Source organism: Sander lucioperca, chromosome 23 (assembly GCF_008315115.2).
Source record: "Sander lucioperca isolate FBNREF2018 chromosome 23, SLUC_FBN_1.2, whole genome shotgun sequence".
Lineage (NCBI taxonomy): Eukaryota > Metazoa > Chordata > Actinopteri > Perciformes > Percidae > Sander > Sander lucioperca.
Window position 1 is genome coordinate 4,858,565 of NC_050195.1, and position 24,595 is coordinate 4,883,159.

General features: G+C 42.0%; 1 protein-coding gene and 1 long non-coding RNA gene across 3 annotated transcripts in view; one reads left to right on the forward strand and one right to left on the reverse strand.

The window, feature by feature from the left end:
- Nucleotides 1-24,595, forward strand: part of LOC116057839 (protein NLRC3-like) — a 556,293-nt gene that overhangs the window by 116,527 nt on the left and 415,171 nt on the right. For both annotated transcript variants that reach the window (XM_035998137.1, XM_035998138.1), the window contains exons 4-7: nt 1,356-1,502; nt 3,658-3,804; nt 6,731-6,924; nt 7,831-9,646. In XM_035998137.1, the coding sequence (XP_035854030.1) occupies nt 1,356-1,502; nt 3,658-3,804; nt 6,731-6,924; nt 7,831-9,646 (2,304 nt within the window). The remainder of the gene's footprint in view (nt 1-1,355; nt 1,503-3,657; nt 3,805-6,730; nt 6,925-7,830; nt 9,647-24,595) is intronic.
- The window catches only part of LOC116061929, a 137,686-nt gene that overhangs the window by 1,112 nt on the left and 111,979 nt on the right, over nt 1-24,595 (reverse strand). The window lies entirely within an intron of this gene.

Consider the following 24,595-nt stretch of genomic DNA (forward strand, 5'->3'; position numbering starts at 1 on the left):
TATGCACCAACCACCGAGGTAGATTCCTCGTCAGTGTAACTTACACAATCATTTCAGTCCTTTTGTTCTTTAACTACTGAAACTCTTTGAATTCAGGACTTTACTCAGTATTTCTTTTATACGTTATTATTCACACAAAACAATAAAAACAAGTAAGAGAAGCTTTCACAGAAGATCACAGTTATTAACTCTCCTGTTGTCCTCGGGTTGAATCTAACCCATTTTCAAAAAGTTTCTATATCAAAAAGCAACGTGAATGGTTCCCTACAACGCTCTTCAATAGTGAAATAAATGATCAATTTGCTACTTCCATTAAATTTGGGTGTTTTATTTAATTTTATAGCATTTGAAAAAAAATAAAAGAACGTCAAAAATTTCAGAAAAAGCTTCAAAAACGCAGGAACAATCCCACAAAAATATCAAAAGGCGCAGAAAAAAAATTGAAAAAAACATCAGAAAAAGTGACAAAAAAACTTGGATAAAAGTAACAAAAACCTCAAAATGTTGACTCAGAAAAAGTTGCACGGTTGACAGGAAGACAACACGAGGGTTAAGATCACAATGGTGGAATGAGGAAGAAATGTCAAATAAAGACAATGCTGATTGTTACAACAGTCACACACACACACACACACACACACACACACACACACACACACACACTCTTAGATAAACTCACCTGATTTCCTGTAAATGAAGAGGGGGAGGAGCAGATCAGGTCCATGAGAACAGGAAGAGTAGAGTCAGCTGAGACTCCATTTAGTGTGAAGAGAACAGAGCAGGAGGAGGAAACTGAAGGCTGAGGCAGGGTGAGTGCTAATCCAACATTTATTATTTTACTGTCAAAGTTTCTGAGTCTGTTTTCTCCCTGTGGACTGTAGAGGAAAGAAATGTTATGGTGGATGACTGTTTGGTTGAGTTCAGCAGAGCAGACGGCTCTGCAGAGTCGTGTAATTAAGACTTTATGACTTTTCATAAACAGCTTTAGGAGCGTTGGTGCATATCCCTCCTGGGCCTCTTTTTGGCAATATGTCTCTTTGTGGTAGTTTTGCGTCTCTTTTTCACCTAAAAACCTTTCTAAAAAACTAGAGCAGATAATAAATAAATAACTCTCTAAAAGGTTAAAGACAAAATGCGGGGTGTCTTATAATACATCCATAAAACCACATTAACGGTTACAGTCCCAACGGTTTTTTAAACTAACGTCAGCCACTGTTCTAAAAGTAGACTCTGGAGTGACGTCATTCACCCGTTCCCTCTGTGTGTGTGTGTGTGTGTGAGACTCTTGTTGGGTCTTGTTTGTCTTGATTCTTGTGTTGTGAGCTCCCAGTCAGTGTTCCTGTTTTACCTCTCAGACTGACTTCAGATCAGAAGATGAGTGATTTGGAGGAAGAGGAGGACGGAGCAGAGTCTGTAGTATCTGGCTGTCAGTCTATGAAGAGTGACTGGTCGATGCCGGAACATCCAACCTTCAGTGCTGAACCTGGACCCTCAGACACAAAGTAAGAGAACTGATACTAACTCATTTATATGACTCTCGCAGGAAGTTGTCAGCAGTAACATTACCAGTTTGCTTTATTTGCAATCATTTCTTAAAAGCATCATATGTCTTTTACTAATTACATTGAAAGATATATTGTCTGTGTGCGTCTCTGGGTGTGATTGTGTGTGTCTCTGTGTGTGTCTGTGTAACGTGTCTGTGTGTGTGTGTGTGTTTGTGTGTGTGTGTAACATGTCTGTGTGTGTTTTTGTGTGTGTGTGTTTGTGCAATCCAATGGCTGAGCGCTGCTACGTTGGAGTTTACCCTGGTGGACGAGAGGGTCGTGTGCACATGGGCAATGATGGAGACACATGGAGAGGCGTGATTGGGAGGAACGTCCTCCCTTAAACCAGAGTAGTTGTCTGTTGTTGGACTTCTGTGCTAGTCATGGATTGTCTATTACGAACACCATGTTCGAACATAGGGACGCTCATAAGTGTACTTGGTACCAGAGCACCCTAGGCCAAAGGTCAATGATCGATTTTATAATCGTTTCATCTGATCTGAGGCCGTATATTTTGGACACTCGTGACCAAAACGTGACCTAACTCACCACCAAGAGAGGTGGTGAGTTAGGTCAGGGGTGGGGGAAGGCTCTGGACAGACCTGTTAAGGCCAAACGGGTAGTGCGGTTAAATTGGGAACGTATTGAACCCGAGTGGACAATGTTCAAAGTTTCCATTGCTGAAGCTGCGGCGAGGAGCTGTGGTCTTAGTGTCTTAGGTGCCTCAAAGGGCGGTAACCCACGAACACTGTGGTGGACACCGGTGGTCAGGGAAGCCGTCTGACCGAAGGAGTCTTTCCGGGATATATTATCCCAGAGGACTCAGAAGGCAGTTGCAGGGTACCAAAGTGCCCAAAGGGCTGCAGCCCCTGCCGTGAAAGAGGCAAAGCAGCGGGTGTGCTTTGTAGATCTGGAGAAGGTGTATGACCGAGTCCCCCAGGAGATACTGTGGGAGGTGCTGCGGGACTATTGGGTGAGGGGTCGATTCTCACGGCCATCCAATCTCTGTATGACTAAAGTGAGAGCTGCGTCCGGGTTCTCGGCAGGGTTCTTACTCCAGGTAGGGAATGAGTCCTTACCCCAAGTGAAGGAGTTCAAATACCTTGGGGTATTGTTCACGAGTGAGGGGACAATGGAGCGGGAGATTGGTCGGAGAATCGGCGCAGCAGGGGCGGGATTACATTCAATTTATCGCACCGTTGTGACGAAAAGAGAGCTGAGCCAGAAGGCAAAGCTCTCGATCTACCGGTCAATATTTGTTCCTACCCTCACCTATGGTCATGAAGGCTGGGTCATGACCGAAAGAACAAGATCCAGGGTACGAGCGGCCGAAATGGGTTTCCTCCGGAGGGTGGCTGGTGTCTCCCTTAGAGATAGGGTGAGAAGCTCAGTCATCCATGAGGAGCTCAGAGTAGAGCCGCTGGTCCTTCGCGTCGAAAGGAGCCAGTTGAGGTGGTTCGGGCATCTGGTAAGGATGCCCCCTGGGCGCCTCCCTAGGGAGGTGTTCCAGGCACGTCCAGCTGGGAGGAGGCCTCGAGGAAGACCCAGGACTAGGTGGAGGCACGTCCAGCTGGGAGGAGGCCTCGGGGAAGACCCTGGACTAGGTGGAGGGATTATATCTCCAAACTGGCCTGAGAACGCCTCGGGATCCCCCAGTCCGAGCTGGTTAATGTGGCTCAGGAAAGGGAAGTTTGGGGTTCCCTGCTGGAGCTGCAGCCCCCGCTACCCGACCCCGGATAAGCGGACGAAGATGGATGGATGGATGGATAAATCAGTAATACACGCAGTCCTGTCCATCTTTTACCTGTGGACATGTTGTTAAGCTGTTTGTGTGCACAAAAACAGCTTAATGCGTTATAAAATGGTATTGCTAACGATGGTTAATCTGGCTAGAGCTAATAACCCCACAATGATAAAATCAGTTGTAAATGGAACGCATTCAACTCGGGAGTGATGTCATTCACTCATTCCCTCTGTGTGTGTGTGTGTGTGTGGTGTGTGTGTGTGTGTGTGTGTGTGTGTGTGTGTGTGTGTGTGTCTCTTGTTGAAAGTTGTTTGTTGTTTGATTCTTGTGTTGTGAGCTCCCAGTTAGTTTTCCTGTTTTACCTCTCAGACTGACTTCAGATCAGAAGATGAGTGATTTGGAGGAAGAGGAGGACGGAGCAGAGTCTGTAGTATCTGGCTGTCAGTCTATGAAGAGTGACTGGTCGATGCCGGAACATCCAACCTTCAGTAAAGAACCTGGACCCTCAGACACAAAGTAAGAGAACTGATACTAACTCATTGCATGTTATCCGTATGCCGTGCTATCGCGAGAACAACGTCACACGCTTTGGAAAACAGTAAACGGTTGGGGTTAGGAAAAGAACATTGGGGAAGGCTTTATTAAAAAGAAAGAAAAACAGCAATTGACAAGCGCCACACGCTGGACGCAATCCCCGATCTCCTGGGTGAAAGTCATGTGTTTTACCCATCCTCCACCCTAACCAACCTCCTTATGCGGACTTTAGTCCTTTCATACTACTCGCAATGGCTATGCAATAGCAAGATAACGTAGGTCAATGGACGCCAAACGGCGTGGAAAAACACGCTAAAAGTCTGCAAATTCAGTGGCCATAACGCTATGGCTTTCTTCGCTGTCTGTCACTATGAGACTTACACTGTTGTTTATTTGGTTACCATGACTTCACAAGCGATGACGTCCTGGGGAGGGATCGAGTGGCCTGGTTAGCTCAGTGGGTAGAGAAGGCACACATATACTTAGAGGTTTATGCCGCCGCGCAGAGATCCATGGTTTGAGTCCGACCTGTGACGATTTCCTGCATGTCTTACCCCCTCTCTCTCCCCTTTCTCACCTAGCTGTCCTATCAATTAAAGGCGGAAAAAACCCAAATAAATAATCTTTAAAGGGGAAGGAGCGGATGACTGCAAGCTCAGTAGAGCAGACAGCTCTGCAGAGTCGTGTAAAAATGACTTAAAGACTTTTCATAAAACGCTGAAGCAGCAGCGGCAACAATTTCCAGTTTCCTCTGCCAATATTATGTTTGTTTTGATTTATCTGTTGGTTTGTGTTTGTATAATTAAGTCCTATGAATTGTCTCCATATACTGTTCCTGAAGGTTAAGAAAAAACATCCGTGGGCAGTACTGATTAAAAGTTAGCTGCAGATAATAAAAAGGGCAGAAAATGGTCAAATGTAGATTTGGTCCACTTCTGTTTTGTAGAATATTTGAATTACATTCATATCTTCATTTGATAGTTGACAATAGAAAGAGACATAACCTGAGACTCCTCTGTTACATGCTGTGTGTCTGAGACTGCTGGTGTACCTCAATATTCAGACTACTTCTAACCTCAGTTCAAACCTAACGGACTCAAGCTAAGCTGCTCAAAGTGACTGGGAAACAGAAAAGGACATAATCAGCTCTCTTTAAGGGAGGACTTTTACTGTGAAGGAGCTAATTTAAATTTTTTGTTTAATAAACAAACTACAGACAGATCACTAAATGTTTAATAAGACAGTCGGAGAGGAAAAGCAGTTATTAGTGTTTATGAGAGCAGGAGAGTTTAGATAAAATGAACATTTTCATTACAGACTGAATTCAAATAGAACTGTAACGGCACTTCTACTGTTCTCTGAACTTTGAGACAGTTTTGATATTAAAACAAATCATCTATAAATTGCAGGAACGTCTGTCTGTCTGTCTGTCTGTGTGTGTGTGACTTTGTGTGAGTTTTAAGCGCATATCTCTCAAACCGTTAGTCCGATGGATTTCAAACTTGACAGGTGTCTTGCCACGAGTAAGTGCAGTGCCCATTTTGACGTTGTTTGGATTAGAAATGCAAAAGATATCGTTAAATATATAGGTAAAAGAAGCACACATTGGCTTTTGCCGCTCTAGCCGCTGGCCACTCCCCCTCTCACCCTGAGGACCAGAGACAGAGAGCAGCGGAGCTTTGGCAGCTAAAATGTGGCATACACCTCAGACCCACAAAAATGGGCAATTTTCAAATAAAATCCCCTACTTCACCGTTAACCGTCAAGCCACTAAACCTGTATGGAAATGAACACCTCTACTGAAATGTTAAATACGTTAAACATTGTATCAACATGAGACAACACCGTCTCTCTCTCTCTCTCTCTCTCTCTCTCTCACTCTCTCTCTCTGCACACATGCACGGTCTGGTGGTTGATGAACGCAGATATGTGCTGATTAGCTCTCATAACGGGTCAGGTGGGCAGCACCATGACGCTAATGTCTGATTACTCCACATTTTCATTGTGATATTTTGTGATTACATTCTGAATCTGCAACGTTCTCTGTCAGGTAAATCTGTTAGTAGTACCGCCTCGGGCTTGGACCCCTCATACGACACCGTGTCTCTCCCGATGGATTTCAAACTTGACAGGTGTCTTGCTACGGGCACGAGTAAGTGCAGTGCCAAGTTTGACGTTGTTTGGATTAGAAATGCAAAATATATCATCGTAAAAGAAGCACACATTGGCTTTTGCCGCTCTAGCCGCAGGCCACTCCCCCTCTCACCCTGCACACTGACTGAGCTCAGCGCAGGACCAGAGACAGAGAGGGTCGAAGAAAGCAGCAGAGCTTTGGCAGCTAAAATGTGAAATACACCTCAGACCCACAAAAATGTGCAAAGTATCTCTCTCTCTCTCTCTCTCTCTCTCTCTCTCACACACACACACACACACACACACACACACACACACACACACACACACACACACACACACAGCAGACAGACACACACACACACACACACACACACACACACAAACAGTCCGGTTCTGGTGGTTGATGAACGCAGATAGATGGGTAGCACACTGCCATGAGTCCATGACGCCAATGTCTGATTACTCCACATTGTCATTGTGATAGTTTGTGATTACATTCTGAATCTGCCCCGTTCTCTGTCAGGTAAATACAGTAGTAGGTAGGCCTACAATGTCTTCCTCTGATGTAGACGTAGCCTACACTGTAAGTCAGTAGTAGGCTATAGGCTACAGTGGAGTAAGTGGTTTGGGGTCTTTCTGTAAGTAATTTTGGGGTACAATTTGGTTTTGAAGAATTCTACAAGCAGCAATACCACAGGCCAAGCAATCGCCCATTCCAAACAGGCACATTTTCAACGGGCTCTGTACTAGTTTTATATAAATGTTTCGACAGAAAGAGGAAGAGGAGTGATGTTTGTGAGGAGGAGCAGCCGTCATGCTGTGTGTTGTGTCAGGACGTCCTGAAGGATCCAGTCTCTACCAGCTGTGGACACTGGTTCTGCAGACAGTGCATCACCTCATACTGGGACCAGTCTGCTTCATCAGGAGACTCCTGCTGTCCCCAGTGTGGAGAAAGATACAGAACAAGTAAGACTGTCCATCTGTCTGTTCAATTCAATTCAATTTTATTTATAGTATCAAATCATAACAAGAGTTATCTCGAGACACTTTACAGATAGAGTAGGTCTAGACCACACTCTGTAGTTTAAGAAGCCCCAACTATTACAGTGGTTGCCTCAAGAGCAAGCATTAGCAGTAGCTATAGCGACAGTGGCGAGGAAAAACTCCCTTTTTTGTTAGGAAGAAACCTCGGACAGACCCAGACTCTTGGTAGGCGGTGTCTGACGGCACCAGTTGGGGGTGTGGTGAATGGTGGCAATAATAGTCATAATAAAGATAGTGAAACAGTGACCACAATGGTAGTCGTAGTAGTTCATGTCATAGTAGGGTACAGCAGGGCGTTACGGGGTGTGGTGTGGCACAGCAGCCTGGGTGGACGCGGTTGGACGCAGCAGGACGCAGTGGGACACTGCGGGGAATCGCAGAGCGTAGCAGGGTGTAGTAAGTCCATAGCGTCAGCTGCACCCAAGACCCCGGTGTTGGTGCCACCCAATTCCAAGGCGATGTTCTGGGTGAAGAAGAAACATAGGGACTCCGGGGAGAAAACTCCTCAGAGCTAGGTTAGTAACAGGCATTTCTGGGATTAAGATGCACACAAAAGGAGACAAGTGAAAAGAGAGAAGAGGGAGCAGCTCATTGTGTCCTTGGAAGGAAGGAACTTCCGACAGCAGTCTAGAGATATAATAGCATAACTAAGAGAGGCAGGCTAAAGAGAGGGGCCCTGGACCGTCTGATGATGTCTTCATGTCTGAAAACAGGATTCTTCTTGTGTCCTCCGTTTTCATTCCTTTTTATTGTTATAATTGTTGTTTGGAGACTGAAAACTAACATTATTAATAAATAAACTTTTTTTTTTTTGTCCTTTCCTTACAGTGTACGTTGTTAAACATAAACATAAGATCAGTGTGAAGGGGACATATGAACGTGTGACTGAAGGAGCTGATCAAACAGGAAGTGGAACCCCCCTCAACACTATCTACACTGCGCTCTACATCACAGATGGACTGAGTGAAGAAGTTAATACCCAACATGAGGTGAGGCAGCTCGAGACAGCTTCCAAGATGGAGACCCTCCATGAAACTCCAATCAACTGCAGAGACATCTTTAAAGCCTTACCTGACCAACAGAAACACATCAGAGTCGTTCTGATGATCGGCGTCGCTGGCGTTGGAAAAACCTTCTCAGTGCAGAAGTTCTGTCTGGACTGGGCCGAGGGTTTGGAAAACCAAGATGTGGATCTGGTGTTTCCTCTTTCCTTCAGGGAGCTGAACTTGATCAAAGATGAGCAGTACAGTCTTCTGGAGCTGCTCCCTGTTTTCCATCCAACATTACAGGAGGTCACAGCAGAGCAGCTCGCTGGCTCTAAAGTTCTCTTCATCTTTGACGGCATGGATGAAAGCAGACTTTCACTGGATTTCAACAAGAGGAAGGTTGTTTCTGATGTCACACAGAAGTCATCAGTCAACGAGCTGTTGACAAACCTCATCCAGGGGAAGCTGCTTCCCTCGGCTCTCGTCTGGATAACTTCCCGACCTGCAGCAGCCAATCAGATCCCTCCTGCGTATGTTGACAGGGTAACAGAAGTACGAGGCTTCACTGACGACCAGAAGGAGGAGTACTTCAGGAAGAGAGTCAGTGATGAAGAGCTGTCCAGCAGAATCATCTCCCACATCAAGACATCCAGGAGCCTCCACATCATGTGTCTGATCCCAGTCTTCTGCTGGATCACTGCTACAGTTCTGGACCACATGTTGACTACAGACCAGAGAGGAGAGCTGCCCAAGACCCTGACTGACATGTACTCACACTTCCTGCTGGTTCAGACAAAGAGGAAGAAGCAGAAGTATGCTGAGGGACATGAGACGAGTCCACAGGAGCTGACGGAGGCTGACAGGGAAGTTCTTCTGAAGCTGGGGAGGCTGGCGTTTGAACAGCTGGAGAAAGGAAACATCATGTTCTACCAAGAAGACCTGGAGCGCTGTGGTCTGGATGTCACAGAGGCCTCGCTTTTCTCAGGAGTTTGTAGAGAGATCTTCAAAAGAGAGAGTGTGATCTTCCAGAAAACAGTCTACTGCTTCGTTCATCTGAGCGTTCAGGAGTTTCTGGCTGCAGTCTACATGTTCCACTGTTACACCAACAGGAACACTGAGGTACTCAAGGACTTCCTGGGGAAAGGCTGGGACTGTGACAACAGTGACCTGAAAGATGGCAATAATAACAATTACCCATCTCTGGATGTCTTCTTGAAGAGAGCCATGGAGAAATCTCTTGAGAGTAAAAATGGCCACCTGGACCTGTTTGTCCGCTTCCTTCATGGCCTCTCTCTGGAGTCCAACCAGAGACTCTTAGGAGGCCTGCTGGGTCAGACAGACAACAGTCCAGAAATCATCCAGAAAGCCATCAACAACCTGAAGGAGAAGAAGACCAAAATGTCTCCTGACAGAAGCATCAACATCTTCCACTGTCTGACGGAGATGAACGACCACTCAGTCCATCAGGATATCCAAGAGTTCCTCAAGTCAGAGAACAGATCAAAGACAAAACTCTCTGAGATCCACTGCTCAGCTCTGGCCTACATGCTGCAGATGTCAGAGGAGGTTCTGGATGAGTTGGACCTGAGTCAGTACAACACATCACGGGAGGGACGACTGAGACTGATTCCAGCTGTGAGGAACTGCAGAAAGGCTCAGTAAGTCCAGATGTGATTATCAACACAATAAATCAATGTAAAGCTGAATCCATCAGTATTAGAGTAAAGATACACACTTCACATACATTTACATTATATATCATGAATGAGACTACTTAGTCACACTCAAGAAGAGGATTTTTATATTTTTCCGCACTAGTTTTGGTGATATTTGTGTTTCTGTAAAACAGCTATTTAACATCAGTTACAGTTAATTTATTTATTTTATTTATTTATTTGATAGGGACAATATAAAGCGCCTTAGCAGTACCAGAATTAGCTATAAGCTAATTTTCAAACAAATAATAACATCTCTGTCAAAAGGGAAATCTAACACTGTAGTAAAAGACAACAATCAGATTTCACAGTATTAAAACTCGCCCACTACAACAACAAACAACAAAAACCACAACCTGTCCTAGTTCTCCTCCCAGTGCCTTAACGCAGTGACACAAACTCATTTAATGGTGGACCGGCCAGATCATTGATTACTTTATAGATTAGACTAACATCAGCAAGAAACACAAAACTGTCAAAGGTCATGAGATTATGTTTTTGGATTATGTTACAATGATTATAACTTTTATTATGTCTATTCAACATTGCGTGTGTCTGGGAAGGTGCCTAAGGAGTGGCAGACCGGGGTGGTGGTTCCCCTTTTCAAGAAGGGGGACCAGAGGGTGTGTGCCAATTATAGGGGTATCACACTTCTCAGCCTCCCTGGTAAAGTCTACTCCAAGGTGCTGGAAAGGGACGTTCGGTCGATAGTCGAACCTCAGATTGAAGAGGAACAATGCAGATTCCATCCTGGTCGTGGAACAACGGACCAGATCTTTACTCTCGCAAGGATCCTGGGTGGAGCCTGGGAGTATGCCCAACCGGTCTACATGTGCTTTGTGGATCTGGAGAAGGCATATGACCGGGTCCCCCGGGAGATACTGTGGGAGGTGCTGCAGGAGTATGAGGTGAGGGGGTCCCTTCTCAGGGCCATCCAATCTTTGTTCGACCAAAGCGAGAGCTGTGTCCAGGTTCTCGGCAATAAGTCGGACTCGTTTCAGGTGAGAGTTGGCCTCCGCCAGGGCTGCGCTTTGTCCAATCCTGTTTGTAGTATTCATGGACAGGATATCGAGGCGTAGTCGCGGTGGAGAGGGGTTGCAGTTCGGTGGGCTGGGGATCTCATCGCTGCTTTTTGTAGATGATGTGATCCTGATGGCATCATCGGCCTGTGACCTTCAGCACTCACTGGATCGGTTCGCAGCCGAGTGTGAAGCGGCTGGGATGAGGATCAGCACCTCTACATCTGAGGCCATGGTTCTCAGCAGGAAACCGATGGAGTGCCTACTCCAGGTAGGGAATGAGTCCTTACCCCAAGTGAAGGAGTTCAAGTACCTTGGGGTCTTGTTCGTGAGTGAGGGGACAATGGAGCGGGATTGGTCGGAGAATCGGCGCAGCGGGTGCGGTATTACATTCAATTTATCGCACCGTTGTGACGAAAAGAGAGCTGAGCCAGAAGGCAAAGCTCTCAATCTACCGGTCAGTTTTCGTTCCTACCCTCACCTATGGTCATGAAGGCTGGGTCATGACCGAAAGAACAAGATCCAGGGTACTAGCGGCCGAAATGGGTTTCCTCAGGAGGGTGGCTGGCGTCTCCCTTAGAGATAGGGTGAGAAGCTCAGTCATCCGTGAGGAGCTCAGAGTGGAGCCGCTGGTCCTTCGCGTCGAAAGGAGCCAGTTGAGGTGGTTCGGGCATCTGGTAAGGATGCCCCCTGGGCGCCTCCCTAGGGAGGTGTTCCAGGCACGTCCAGCTGGGAGGAGGCCTCGGGGAAGACCCAGGACTAGGTGGAGGGATTATATCTCCAACCTGGCCTGGGAACGCCTCGGGATCCCCCAGTCGGAGGTGTTTAATGTGAGAAGAATTGCAAATCAAAACCCACAAAATCATATTAAATTCAGATGAATCTGGTGAACAGGTAGAGAATGGTAATGAAAGGGCCGGTGAAAGAAGAAATGTGACAGAATAAGAGGGCTGATATTATGATGATCCATAACAACACAATGACAAAGTCTCTCTACTCATTTTAGGGAAACGATCATTGATTACTCTGATTACTACTGATTACTATCATTGATTATTCTGCCATTCATTTTGGCATCACTTTGACAGCGAATAACTTTACATCTGAAGCATTTAAAGACTTTATTAGTCCATTGTTTATTTCTAAAGAAACACGACGATGTATAAAAGGCTCCATTACCTTGTACCTCACGTTATGGCTCCGTAGCAGACGTTTTAGTAAAAATAGGCTAACGATTGTGTCATAACCACGCGACTTACTGTCGCATATTAGAGGAATTACCGTACAGTACAGTAGAAGCTTGCAGGCAGTTTAGACTTACATTAACTGTTTAAGTTTAATTACTAATGTTAACTAGCATTTTAGTTAGCAATAATTAGCCTGTGCCTATGTTATCCTATCCTAACATATACCTACGCTCTCCGTCTCTGCTAGATTGGGAATGATTGAGATTTCTCTTGGCACAGCTACCAGAAGACTTCCAACTTTCAGACAGGTTGCTCACGTCACATCTACGTCTTCAAGCTCAGTTGGAGGCTGCTCAGTAACGCTCAGCCATCACCGGAAAAATGCTTCTAATAGACTTCACTGGTCTCCGTTGAAATCTACGGCGTCACATTGTCCATTTCTTTTACTGTCTATGGCTATCCCCTGCTATGCTCTGCAGTGCCCTGCTACGTCCTGCAGTGCCCTGCTACGCTATGAACTACCACAACTACTATTTCTAGTCATAGTTCCATTGTCTTTATTGTGACTATTATTGCCACTGTTCATCACACCCCCAACCCGCGCCATCAGACACCGCCTACCAAGAGTCTGGGTCTGTCCGAGGTTTCTCCCTAATAGGAAGTTTTCCCTCACCACCAGAGGTTTCTCCCTTAAAGTTAGTTTTCCTCGCCACTGTTGCACAAAATGCTTGCTCTTGGGGGAATTACTGGAATTTGTCTTTGTAAATCATAGTGTGGTCTAGACCAACTCTATCTGTAAAGTGTCTTGAGATAACTCTTGTTATGATTTGATACCTTAAATAAAATTGAATTGAATTGAATTTAAAACATCAACACACTAATTGGATTATGAATGGATTTTTATCTACTTCATCTGATCTTCATTCAGATTGTGGCGCTGCAGTTTGTCAGAGATCAGCTGTGCTCCTCTGGCCTCAGCTCTGAAGTCCAACCCCTCCCATCTGAGAGAGCTGGACCTGGGCTTCAACGAGAACCTGAAGGATTCAGGAGTGAAGCAGCTGTGTGCTGGATTGGAGAGTCCAAACTGTAGACTGGAGATTCTGAGGTCAGTTCATCTATTTTATTCTTGTACAGTGTAAATCTATCAAAATTAAATCCATTTCAGAAGTTTTACATTTTTATCAGTTCACTTGTTTTCTGTGTTTGTCTGAGTACAAATCACAACAAATCTTTGTTTTCAGTTTGTCAGTCTGAGCATTTCGTCTCCAGATGTAGTCTGGACTCAAACTGGATCAGTGTTTGTCAGAAAACTATAAGATTTATTCTTCAATGTGCTGCAAAATTAAATCAAAATTTTAAATACTTTTTACATCTGAAAGGCATTTATAATAAAAAAAAATAAAAGGAATAGGGCTGCACAATTTGTAGAAGAAGTCATATTGTGATTTACAATATTATGATTGCAAAAATAAATGCACCAAACAGTAAATAAAAAATGGCATGCAAAAGAAACCCAGAAAACCCTCAACATGTTGGGTTCCTTAAAAAAGTTCAACATAATATATAATATAAAAACATAAAAACATAGTCTATAAAAAAGGAAGAAATGAACAATTAAATGAGTAGAGAAAATAAAGAATGAAGAAAGACAGAGAAGGTAAAGGAATTGATTAAAAACAAGGGACATGTTTACTACAGTTAAATATTTTTTTCACAGATGTTTTACATGATAGAGGAGAAAGTTTGGTTTGGTTTGCTCAACAGCACAAATGAAAAATAGAAAAACAAATACGAAAAATTCCCATTAAAAAATACATTTTATATGCCACATTAAGGATGGGGGTAGTAAAAGAACTAATGTTTAGGTTACAAAATATACTTTGCAAAACCTTTTGGTAAAGTCTGAAAAAAACCAAGCTTCTTAGGACCCAGTGGCTTCTTCTGTTGTTATCTGCATTTTGAGTTATCCGCATGTATGTCTACGCTGTATACAGCGGGCTTAAACATACACTCCAATTGCCGTGTTATCGCCACTTGCCACTTGTAATCGCGAGAAGAACGTGTTATCGCGAGAAGAACGTGTTATCGCGAGAAGAATGTGTTATCGCGAGAAGAAAGCGACGGTTGAGTTTAGGAAACATGACACGCGGGACACGATCCCTGGTCTCCTGGGTGAAAGTCCTGTTGTTTGACCTATCCACCGCCACGACCAACCTCCCTAGACAGATGATTGCCCTTTCATACTACTCGCTACGGCGTCAATTCACACGCAATTGCAAGATAATATAAGTCAATGGAGGCCAAACAGCGTTGATAAACACGCTAAAAAGCGAGTACGCGTCTTGATAACACGCCAATAATGGCATATGAATTGGCGTGTGATACATACCCCACTTCATGAGATCAGTCTGCAAACACAAACACACACACACGTTAAAGGAGAACAGAGAGTGATTGATGTTTCCAAATGCAGATGTTTGAAGTCTCTTTAGTCTGATCTGTCACCAACAACAGGTGATACCCCAACATGTGTCTGATGCTTCCTGTCAGGAAATGATGTCACTTTGTGTTCTGACAGTAAACAGGATCATAAATGATGCACTGCAGACATGTTTGCACGGGGAGGTAATAGATTACATTTCAGATGAAGAGAACCTGCATCTCTCTTTGCTCAGTGCACATCTGATCAGTTCTAAAGATGACTGAGGATGAAGCAGAGCTCTCAGTCAGTCAGCTGTGTGGTGATGAAGATGACAGTGGTGATGAGGATAGCCTCAGTCTGTGGTTTGAAATGAGAGCAGCAGAAGTGCTGTCCATGTTTCTGTCTTTAGTTAGTTTATTTTGTATTATATAAAGTCTTAATTGTTTATTTCAATTTGTCAATTTTCTTTAATTCTAACCTAAATTACACCGTTTAGGTATTAAAAGTCAGAGGGATGAAATTAAAGTCACAAAAGTACCTTTGTTTAACTAACAACTAATTTTAAACAATACTTATTTTAGGGGAAAGATCATTGATTAAGACGTAGTAATGTGGAGCTACACATACACATTTAAAACATCAACACATCTGATCTTCATTCAGATTGGAGGGCTGCGGTTTGTCAGAGATCAGCTGTGCTTCTCTGGCCTCAGCTCTGAAGTCCAACCCCTCCCATCTGAGAGAGCTGGACCTGAATGACAACGAGAACCTGAAGGATTCAGGAGTGAAGCAGCTGTGTGCTGGATTGGAGAGTCCAAACTGTAGACTGGAGATTCTGAGGTCAGTTCATCTATTTTATTCTTGTACAGTGTAAACCTATTAAACTTATATCCATAACAGAAGTTTTAAATTTCAATCAGTTCACTTGTTTTCTGTGTTTGTCTGAGTACAAATCACAACAACTCTTTGTTTTCAGTTTGTCAGTCTGTACATTTTTGTCTCCAGATGTAGTCTGGACTTCAACTGGATCAGTGTTTGTCAGAAAACTTTAAGATTTATTTTTCAATGTGCTGCAAAATTAAATCAATTTTAAAAATTGTTTTTACATGTGAAACGCATTTATAATAACAGAAATTAAAAGAAATAGGGTCGCACAATTTTTAGAAAAAGTCATATTTTGATTTACAATACTTTGATTGCAAAAGAAAACCAGAAAACCTGTTGGTTTCCTTAAAAAAGAAATATATAGAATATAAAAACATAAAAACATAGTCTATAAAAAAGGATATCTACAGGAAAACAGTCTTTGACACAACACCTGCAGTGATTCCCCAGCAAGGGGCATTTCTGCTGTTGGGGGGGGTACTTGGAAAGATTGTGGAGCAGCTTAACTACTCAAAATAATAATTTATGATTTATTTAAAACAATATACCAGCTAAAACAGCTCAACACAGATGTTTAAACATATAGTGAAGTAATTAAGGGTAGAAATAAATAGCTAAAAGTAGGCCTACTGACTTAATAGTTCAAATGATTAGCTAAAAGTAATAGATGACTGTTGAAACATTAAGCCACATTTCAAGTAGTAGGCCTAGCTAGTAGAAATTCTGACCATACCAACCTAAATGTTTACAGTTTAATTGCATGAAAATGTAACAATATTCACTTTAATATGATAAATAGTGTGAACACATTGGGAATTGATAGGGCGGATTTGTGAGTTAATATGACAGGGCTGTGGTGACCTCAGACCAGAAAGGTTGGAAAGCACTGATTTAAAATATTTTATATTATTGACCGACCGATATATTACAGACATGCCTTAATAGTTGTGTTAATCACAATACCGTTGTGTTGTTTGAATTACATTAACATATCTCCGTGTGTGACTAACGTCATCCTTCACAAGTAATAAAAAGTAACGTTAGCCCAGCATGGATAAAGTCTATGCATCCAACATGTCATCCGAACACACCTAAAATGTCACAATACAGCCACTTGTAAGAAGTTTGTAATACTGGTTACATAGTTATCGTGTTTTATTAACCTTAATTCTGTTTGCCAAGGCTAGCTATATTTTATTGGCTTGCAAATTAGCTATCTGTTGCTAATGCTAACGTTAGCTAATTTATGTCAAAAAGCATTAGCTAACTAACGTTACTGCCAAGATATGGTTTCATTTTAAATACATTTAAAAAATAAATAAGGATATACTAACGTTAATATGCACAGTGCAAACACATGACAACACTTGATGAGTCTTACAACACTAGGGTGACCAGATTTCCTGGAACTTAAACCAGGACACTTTGCACGCACACGCTTTTTAACGTGAATATGTGCCTGCCCAGGTCAGACATAGACACAGACAGATTATACACAATTTTGCCAACAGCACACATAGGCCTACTGCTCACAACATAATGGGGTATCTCAATTAATATTCATGAATTTTCTTGGTATGTAGCCTACATATCTAAGTAATAATATTAAAAGACATTGAGTGAGTTTCGTGTGGGACCCACATTATTTTTCAGAATGAAAGCATTCTTTTGGAAAATGCACCCACTGAACTTGTGATAAACTTTGTGAAAAGGTATTTTTCATTGCATGGCACTAAACAAATTATTTGGCTCTGCTGCCACATGCTTGAACTAAAGTTATGGTAACACAGTATGAGACATGAATTATGGATTCATGCATGAATTAATTCATGATTTGTGCATTACTTCATTCCTTTATATCTTATGAATCATCAGGAATTAAGATGAGTTCATAGCCTCTCATTCATGACGTCATGCATGAACAACACATCAATTAAAGCATTAGGTAAGGTGGGTACATAATTATGCACAAGTTGTGTTCAAATCAGAATTTGCACAGTGATGACCACATTCTTTTGCAGAAAAATAATTAATTATGATCATGCTTAATAATTCATAATGATGTGCCCATGTACCTAATGCTTTAGTTGTGTTGTTCATGTATGAGGTCACGAATGACTATGAACATGTCAATTCTTGATGATTCATGTACCCTTACCGTAAAGTGTTACCAGTGTTATTCTAACCAACAACACACACACACACACAAATGTAATCTCATTTGATAGAGCACATAGCTTCCCTATTGGAAACATTCATTCTGTATATTTGTTAGAGGAGTGAATTTGCTCAAGAATCAATTTGTTGGCTCAAAGCCTAGTGTGAAATTGTGCACAGGTGTCAGTAAAACTGGCCCGTGTGATGAGTAGCGGCCTTAAGGTGGGAATGGTCATCCGGTTCCTCTCGTCAGTCCATGTGTTGTTCATAAGCGAAAAGATCCACTCAACGGGAGCATGTGTGCCCGGCAGAGACATGGCGAACTGACAAAGGAGACCTACATTTTTTAACAGAATCTCCCTGCTTTTGGAATGCACGAACATTTCCACCCAGCGCTCGTCCAGCGGACCTGGAGGGACTGGTTAAAACGAGACAGATAAGAAGAGGCATTGCCACAATGTTTACAAATATACATTGTAACGCTGGCTGCACAGATTATGCAGACGCAGACCTCTATGAATGACTGACACACACACACACACACACACACACACACACACACACACACACACACACACACACACACTGTTAAAATCATATGCTGGATGCTTTATTAGTCTTTCTACATTGGTTTAGTTAATGATCGGGCTATAATAAGACCACGTCGGCTATGTAATCACTGACAACCGGGACAATTTCATAGTGGTTGGTGTAAACTGGGAAATTTTAGCGTCCCGAGAGGCTTTTGTCGGGACTCGGGACACACAACTCAGAATCGGGACTGTCCCGGTAAAACTGGGACGTCTGGTCACTGTACAACACCTCTCATGGTCTCCAGTGAAACCTTCTCTTGGCAGTAGTTAGCTAACGTTTCTGCTTTTTAAGATAAATTAGCGTTAGCAACGGATAGCTCCTTCGCAAGCTAAAATAGCAACATAATTCAGGTTAATAAAACACGGTAATGTAACCAAAGTATTAAAAACTACTTACATGTGACTATAGTGTCAAAGGCCTACTGTTGTTCAGTCTCGCATTGCGAGACCTTAGCTACAGTGCTGCGAGGCCTGTTCAGAGGACATTTCGGCTGCTGTGTGCTTAGTTAGCTAGATTGCTTGTGAAGGATGAGTCAAACTAACGTTAGTCACACAAGGAGATATGAGTCAAAGAAAACAACGGCATTATAGTACACACAAATATTAAGAAATTTCTGTGATATGAGTCAGTAATACAAAATACTGACCTAAATGTGTTTTAATCCAGTAACGTTACTCGAACAGCTCCACTGTATTTCAGTATTTGCTGTACCAGTATCCTGACCAACAGGTGTTAACTGAAAAAGACTGTTCCTCCTAGATTTTTATTTCCTGCTACTTGCAATCTAATTAGAGACGAACAGCCAAACAGAATTGACCTTTGATTCTCCGATTGGTTGGTTTTGTGGCACACTTATATTGCTGTGAAAATTAGAGCGAGCGTGTCTAGAGTGAAGAGGTTGAGAGCAAGGGAGACATGACCGGAGCACAGCAGCATTTACCTGTGCGCAGAGAAAGACATGCAAATACATTTATTGAGCACGGAATAGGTTTTTGTTTGCTCAAACGAAATTATTGTTTGCGAGTGTTCATTTCTGTTCAAAATGCAATGTAATGTGCTTGCAAAATATATTTCTCTGTGCTCAAAACATACAATTACTCGCTCAGAAATGAGACAAATATATAATGCCATATAATAAAAGAACTATTGATTAAGTTACAAAATATACTTTGTACAACTTCTTCGTGAAATCCTAAAATCACCAAGCTTCTTAAGACCCAGTGGCTTCTTCTGTTGTTTCTACTGTCGGTAAAGTGAAGGCTGTTACAACGTGGAGACTGTAGTGGACACTGAGTGAGACGCACACAGAACACCTTTTAGTTTACTTAAATCACAGTTTATGAGGTTAGTTATTCACACAGAGTGACATCATGACTGTGATTAGATTAATCGTGCAGCATTAAAAAAAGTTCAATGCATTTTCAAGATGTCCCTCTTTCTCTCTCTCACACCAACATGACATCATGACTTCGCGTAAACATACACGGCGACTTTCTTGAGCCAAGTGGCGTGTTATCTGTACGCATTTTGAGCTATCCGTGTGTATGTCTACGCTGTATACAGCGGGCATAAATGTACACTCCACTTGCCGTGTTATAGCGAGAAGAACGTGTTATCGTGAGAAGAAAGCGACGGTTGAGTTTAGGAAGCGCGGGACACGATCCCCGGTCTCCTGGTGAAAGTCCTGTGTTTTACCCATCCACCCCCCCGACCAACCTCCCTACGCAGATTTTCGCCCTTTCATACTACTCACTATGGCGTCAATTCACACGCAATCGCAAGGTAATGTAAGTCAATGGAGACCAATGGCGTTGATAAGCATGCTAAAAAGCGAGTATGCGTCTTGATAACACGCCAATAATGGCATACGAATTGGCGTGTCATACATACGTCACTTCATGAGATCAGTCTGCTCACACACACACAAACATACACACCACGTTTGCTTGCTTTTGCCTTTGTTGTAGTTGTAACAAGTCAATAGGTTTATTGATTGAAGAACTTGAATATTGTTTGTCATTACTTGTATATATGTTGTAGTAACAGCTGGTTGAACAGGTCAGTGCTCGAATTTCACCCTTCCCGTTCACTTTATGAATATGAGATAAAACAACACAGTCAAATTCCTACTTGTCAAATGTATGATGCATGGTCAAGGACCCCTGGCGTTAAGTTTCAACGAAATAGGGGTACCCATTGCATTATTTTTCGACAGGGGGGTTCGTCAGATAGACATTCATGTTAATCCCTCACCGTCGGATATCGACGAAAGAAAAAACATGCCCTCTGTGACAGTTTTGTTATTGGTATTTTTAGCCCAATAACCGCTGTTTTAATCAACATTAATCACGAGATATTATCATGGTTTATATGTATTTCTTTTAATGTTATTATTTCTGTCTATTTCGGCCAGGGAAGCTGGGTTGCTTTTTTGTTTATTTATATTTTTAAAACTATAATGCTAGATCTATCGACATTTATTTAGATGTTATCATGGTATTCATTTCTTTATTTTAATAATATTATTTCGGTCTTATTACCAGTGAAATATTACACTAGGCTGTAATACAGAACATTATGATATGATCCGAGCTAGACGCATTCAAAGCTGATATCCCCCAATGCAATGCGAGCATTCATTCACAGAATCGGTCAGCGATCAGCGGGTCTTTAACGCCAGTATCGCTTCAATATACATATATAAATATATATATATATATATATATATATATATATATATATATATATATATATACTCAGTGTTTTTGTCACCAGCAACACGTTGCTCAGCTTTGTTCCAGTAAGTTTATGCACCGCAATAACGTTTAAAAACATCCGTGGAAGTGACGTAGTAATTACCGCTCCTCGTCTGTGAAAGAATGTTGCATGTTGTATGTGAGAATTTGCACAATAAAATACCAATAATGAAAAAATAGTGTTAAGCACTTTGATTTGCTTTATATATACTATATAAAAAACCTACAGTTGAGTGTTTAGAAATACAGCCTAATGGCTTGTTTGACTAATTTGCATTTGTTTTGACTTGTACTGTTGTCAAAAACAATAAACTAAATACAAAGAGAAACATTTTTCATTTTATTTTCCAAGCATAGTTATTTAAAAACACAATTTTCTAATTTTGCAGTTGATGAATATTAATAGCAAAGACTAAAGGGAAAAAAAAAAAAGTTATTAGAATTAGTTTGATTTAAAATCACACTGCATTATTAGTTGTTTTAAATAAATGACTTTTTTGAAATATCAATTTATGGTAGGCCTTAACATATTAATTATTATATTCAGAAGATGATCCTCATATCAATCACCGTGGTTACAGCTTGTAGCCATCCTAACCTTTGTAGCCTTTACTGAGACTACCTTTTCAAAATGAAGAAGGGACTAATTTTAGGAAGCATTTTCAGGAAATTAAAAAGATAATCAGATTGTTGCCAAGGTTTTTGTTCACAGAGTAAGATGTATATAGCTTTGTATGGGTATGTGTACATATACAACATGTGTTTTGACATTTTGGGCACACTTCTACCCCAAACTCACACATCTCATGCAACCATTTCACAAGCTGAGGAAAGGGTCGTGACATGGATCAGAGGGTATCAGAGGTCATAAATGATGAACCAATCAATCAGCTCTGCTCCTATAGGCACCTTGGTGTTTATATGGACAACACCTTTGGCTGGAAGGGCCAGGTTCAAATTGTGTGTTATCATTTAGATCAGACACTCACGGTGAATCAGAGGGTTTATGTTATACAAGGCTGCATTACAGAGCATTTTAATATGACTATCATGAAGGTTGTGAAGAGGAATAGAAACCAGTCTCTCCAGACAAGCACAGATAATATGGTCTGATCTATCTTTATTCTCCATGCCAGATGAGCTCTTATCCTCTGGCAGAAGATATGGGTAAACTTAACATTTCTAAACTATAGGCCTATTTGGACCTACCTCAATTAAAACTTTAAAGGTCCCATGACATGGTGCTTTTTGGATGCTTTTATATAGACCTTAGTGGTCCCCTAATACTGTATCTGAAGTCTCTTTTATATAGACCTTAGTGGTCCCCTAATACTGTATCTGAAGTCTCTTTTATATAGACCTTAGTGGTCCCCTAATACTGTATCTGAAGTCTCTTTTATATAGACCTTAGTGGTCCCCTAATACTGTATCTGAAGTCTCTTTCCCGAAATTCAGCCTTGGAGCAGAATTACAGCCACTAGAGCCAGTCCCAGAATGAGCTTTCCTTAGGATGTGCCATTTCTGTGTCTGTAGCTATTGAAGAGGAGAGAGGGGGGGGCAAGGTGGAGGGTGGGGGTGTGGCCTTGACCAACTGCCACTTTGCTCGTTTGAAAGCCATGATGTCTCGCTCTCATGGGTGGGCCAAATTCTCTGGGTGGGCAAATCAGAGAAAGGGGAGGTAACCTTTCCCCTTAAGATGTCATAAAGGGAAGATTCCAGATTGGCCCATCTGAGCTTTCATTTTCTCAAAGACAGAGCAGGATACCCAGGGCTCGGTTTACACCTATCGCCATTTCTAGCCACTGGGGGACCATAGGCAGGCTGGGGGAATGCATATTAATGTTAAAAAACCTCATAAAGTGAAATTTTCATGCCATGGGACGTTTAAATAATGTTGCTTGAGGCTGCAGGTGTTGTGCAATAGCTTCATGATATGATGCATATGGTTGTGTGTTGCTCTTGTCACTGTTTGTGAAAGATGAGCAATAGATTGTTGCTGTGTGATGTGCTTCAGTCTGACTACATAACACTTTGTTTATGTTGTTTTTTATTGTAAGTATATGTCAGCTGTATGATAAAAGAATATGTCAAGTGTTATGTGTGAAGCATTTGAACTCAAGGCAGATATCCCTCTGGGGACAATAAAGTATCACCTGCAAAGTGGTCTCCATGATGTAGTAAAAATTAAAACGTTGTCGTAGGACTACAGCAAACACATCGTTGGAAAGGTCTCAACCTCAACAGTAACATATGTCAGTCTGAAGAGGATACATTACTCCTGCTTTGAAATATTGACCTCTGAACTTTGAACCCAGTAAATGTTTGAAGGCATTCATTTATCAGTCATTTAGCAACAGAAGGTGCTACACACATAAGACCAGCTGTTCTAGAAAGCTCTGGACCTTAGCTATCATGTAGATATGGTTTTCAAAGTTTACCCACTGTAAGCACTGTCAAAAATGGTAATAATTTTCACCTATTTAATGATTTGATTTTTAAAATGTGATGACACCAGTGCGTTCCCCATCCCAAAGAAAAACCCCAGCGTGTATCCAAAATTATACACTGCCAACTGCTAATTATGAGAAATATACCAATATACTTTAAAATTACAACTCCCATAAGAGACGCCACAGAAGCTGTTACAAAGCTTGTGCACTTGTAGTTCTAACGGGGTGGGTGGGAGGACTTGTTCAGCTCCTGTGTTTCTGCTGTCGGCCGTGAATGGGCTTCATTCCATTTCAGATTGCGGCCACCCGCCAGCCGCCTGCCGGCAAACAGTACATGAGACAAATACATGAAACTGTATTTTATTATTAATGTTATCTTTATTGTTTAAATCCTCAAATACAACGTTAGACAAAAACATCAATATTATGAATATTATGTATTTTTTATCTTCTTATCCGCTGAGCGGGACATACCACGTCACTTCCGGAGTATTCCGCGGATTCGTTTAAACGTTATTATGGTGCGTAAACTTAATGGAACAAAGCTGAGAAAACCAGAGCACGTTTGTCTCCTATCATGTAATGCTGTGTAGACTAGCCAGACCTTCCTCCGCAGCGTTGTGGAGAAAGGTCTGGCTAAAAGAGACTATGGTGACACTAAACTGCAGACATAAGGCTCATATTTATCAGGGGAAATCCCATCAGGATATCAAGAAAGACCTGAGAACAAATTACAGACATACAGCATCACAAGAAAATTCAGTCACACACACACACACACCAGGGCTCAACACTAACTTTTTAAAGTGGTTGCCAGCTGATGCCTGGTTGCCAGCTTAGCAACCAGGCATCAGCTTTTGGTTGCCGAAATTGACAATACGGTTGTCATGTTTTAAACTGCCTATATTTGGAGCAATTCATTTCCTGTATAACTATACCATACATTTAAATAATGAAACAATGAGATAATGGCTTGCAATATAATTTCTTAGGGGTGCAACAGATCACAAAACTCACGGTTCAGATCACGGTTTTGAGTCATGGATTGGATACATTTTCAGATCAGCACAAAAAAATGATTGGTGTCCATGTGAGGATAGTCGTGTTTTTTAGAGCTGTACAGTAAGAGAACTAATTAAAGAGTTGGGGTCTCATTTATAAAACTGTGCATAGGATCCTTACTATAAGTGTACGTACGCCAAAAAAAAGTCTGATTTATGAAACCGTGTGTTAGCACACCTGTAAGCAATGTTCCCTTTATAAATCAGAGATTACCTACAAGTGTGCGTACGTGGATCAGCCTCTTATACTACCCTGTACACGCCCATTTTTAACCATAAATAGTCAATGCAAAGCACGTCGTGAATACTGATCAGTATATGAATGACACTGGCAGTTGTTACACCGAATCATGATGACTGC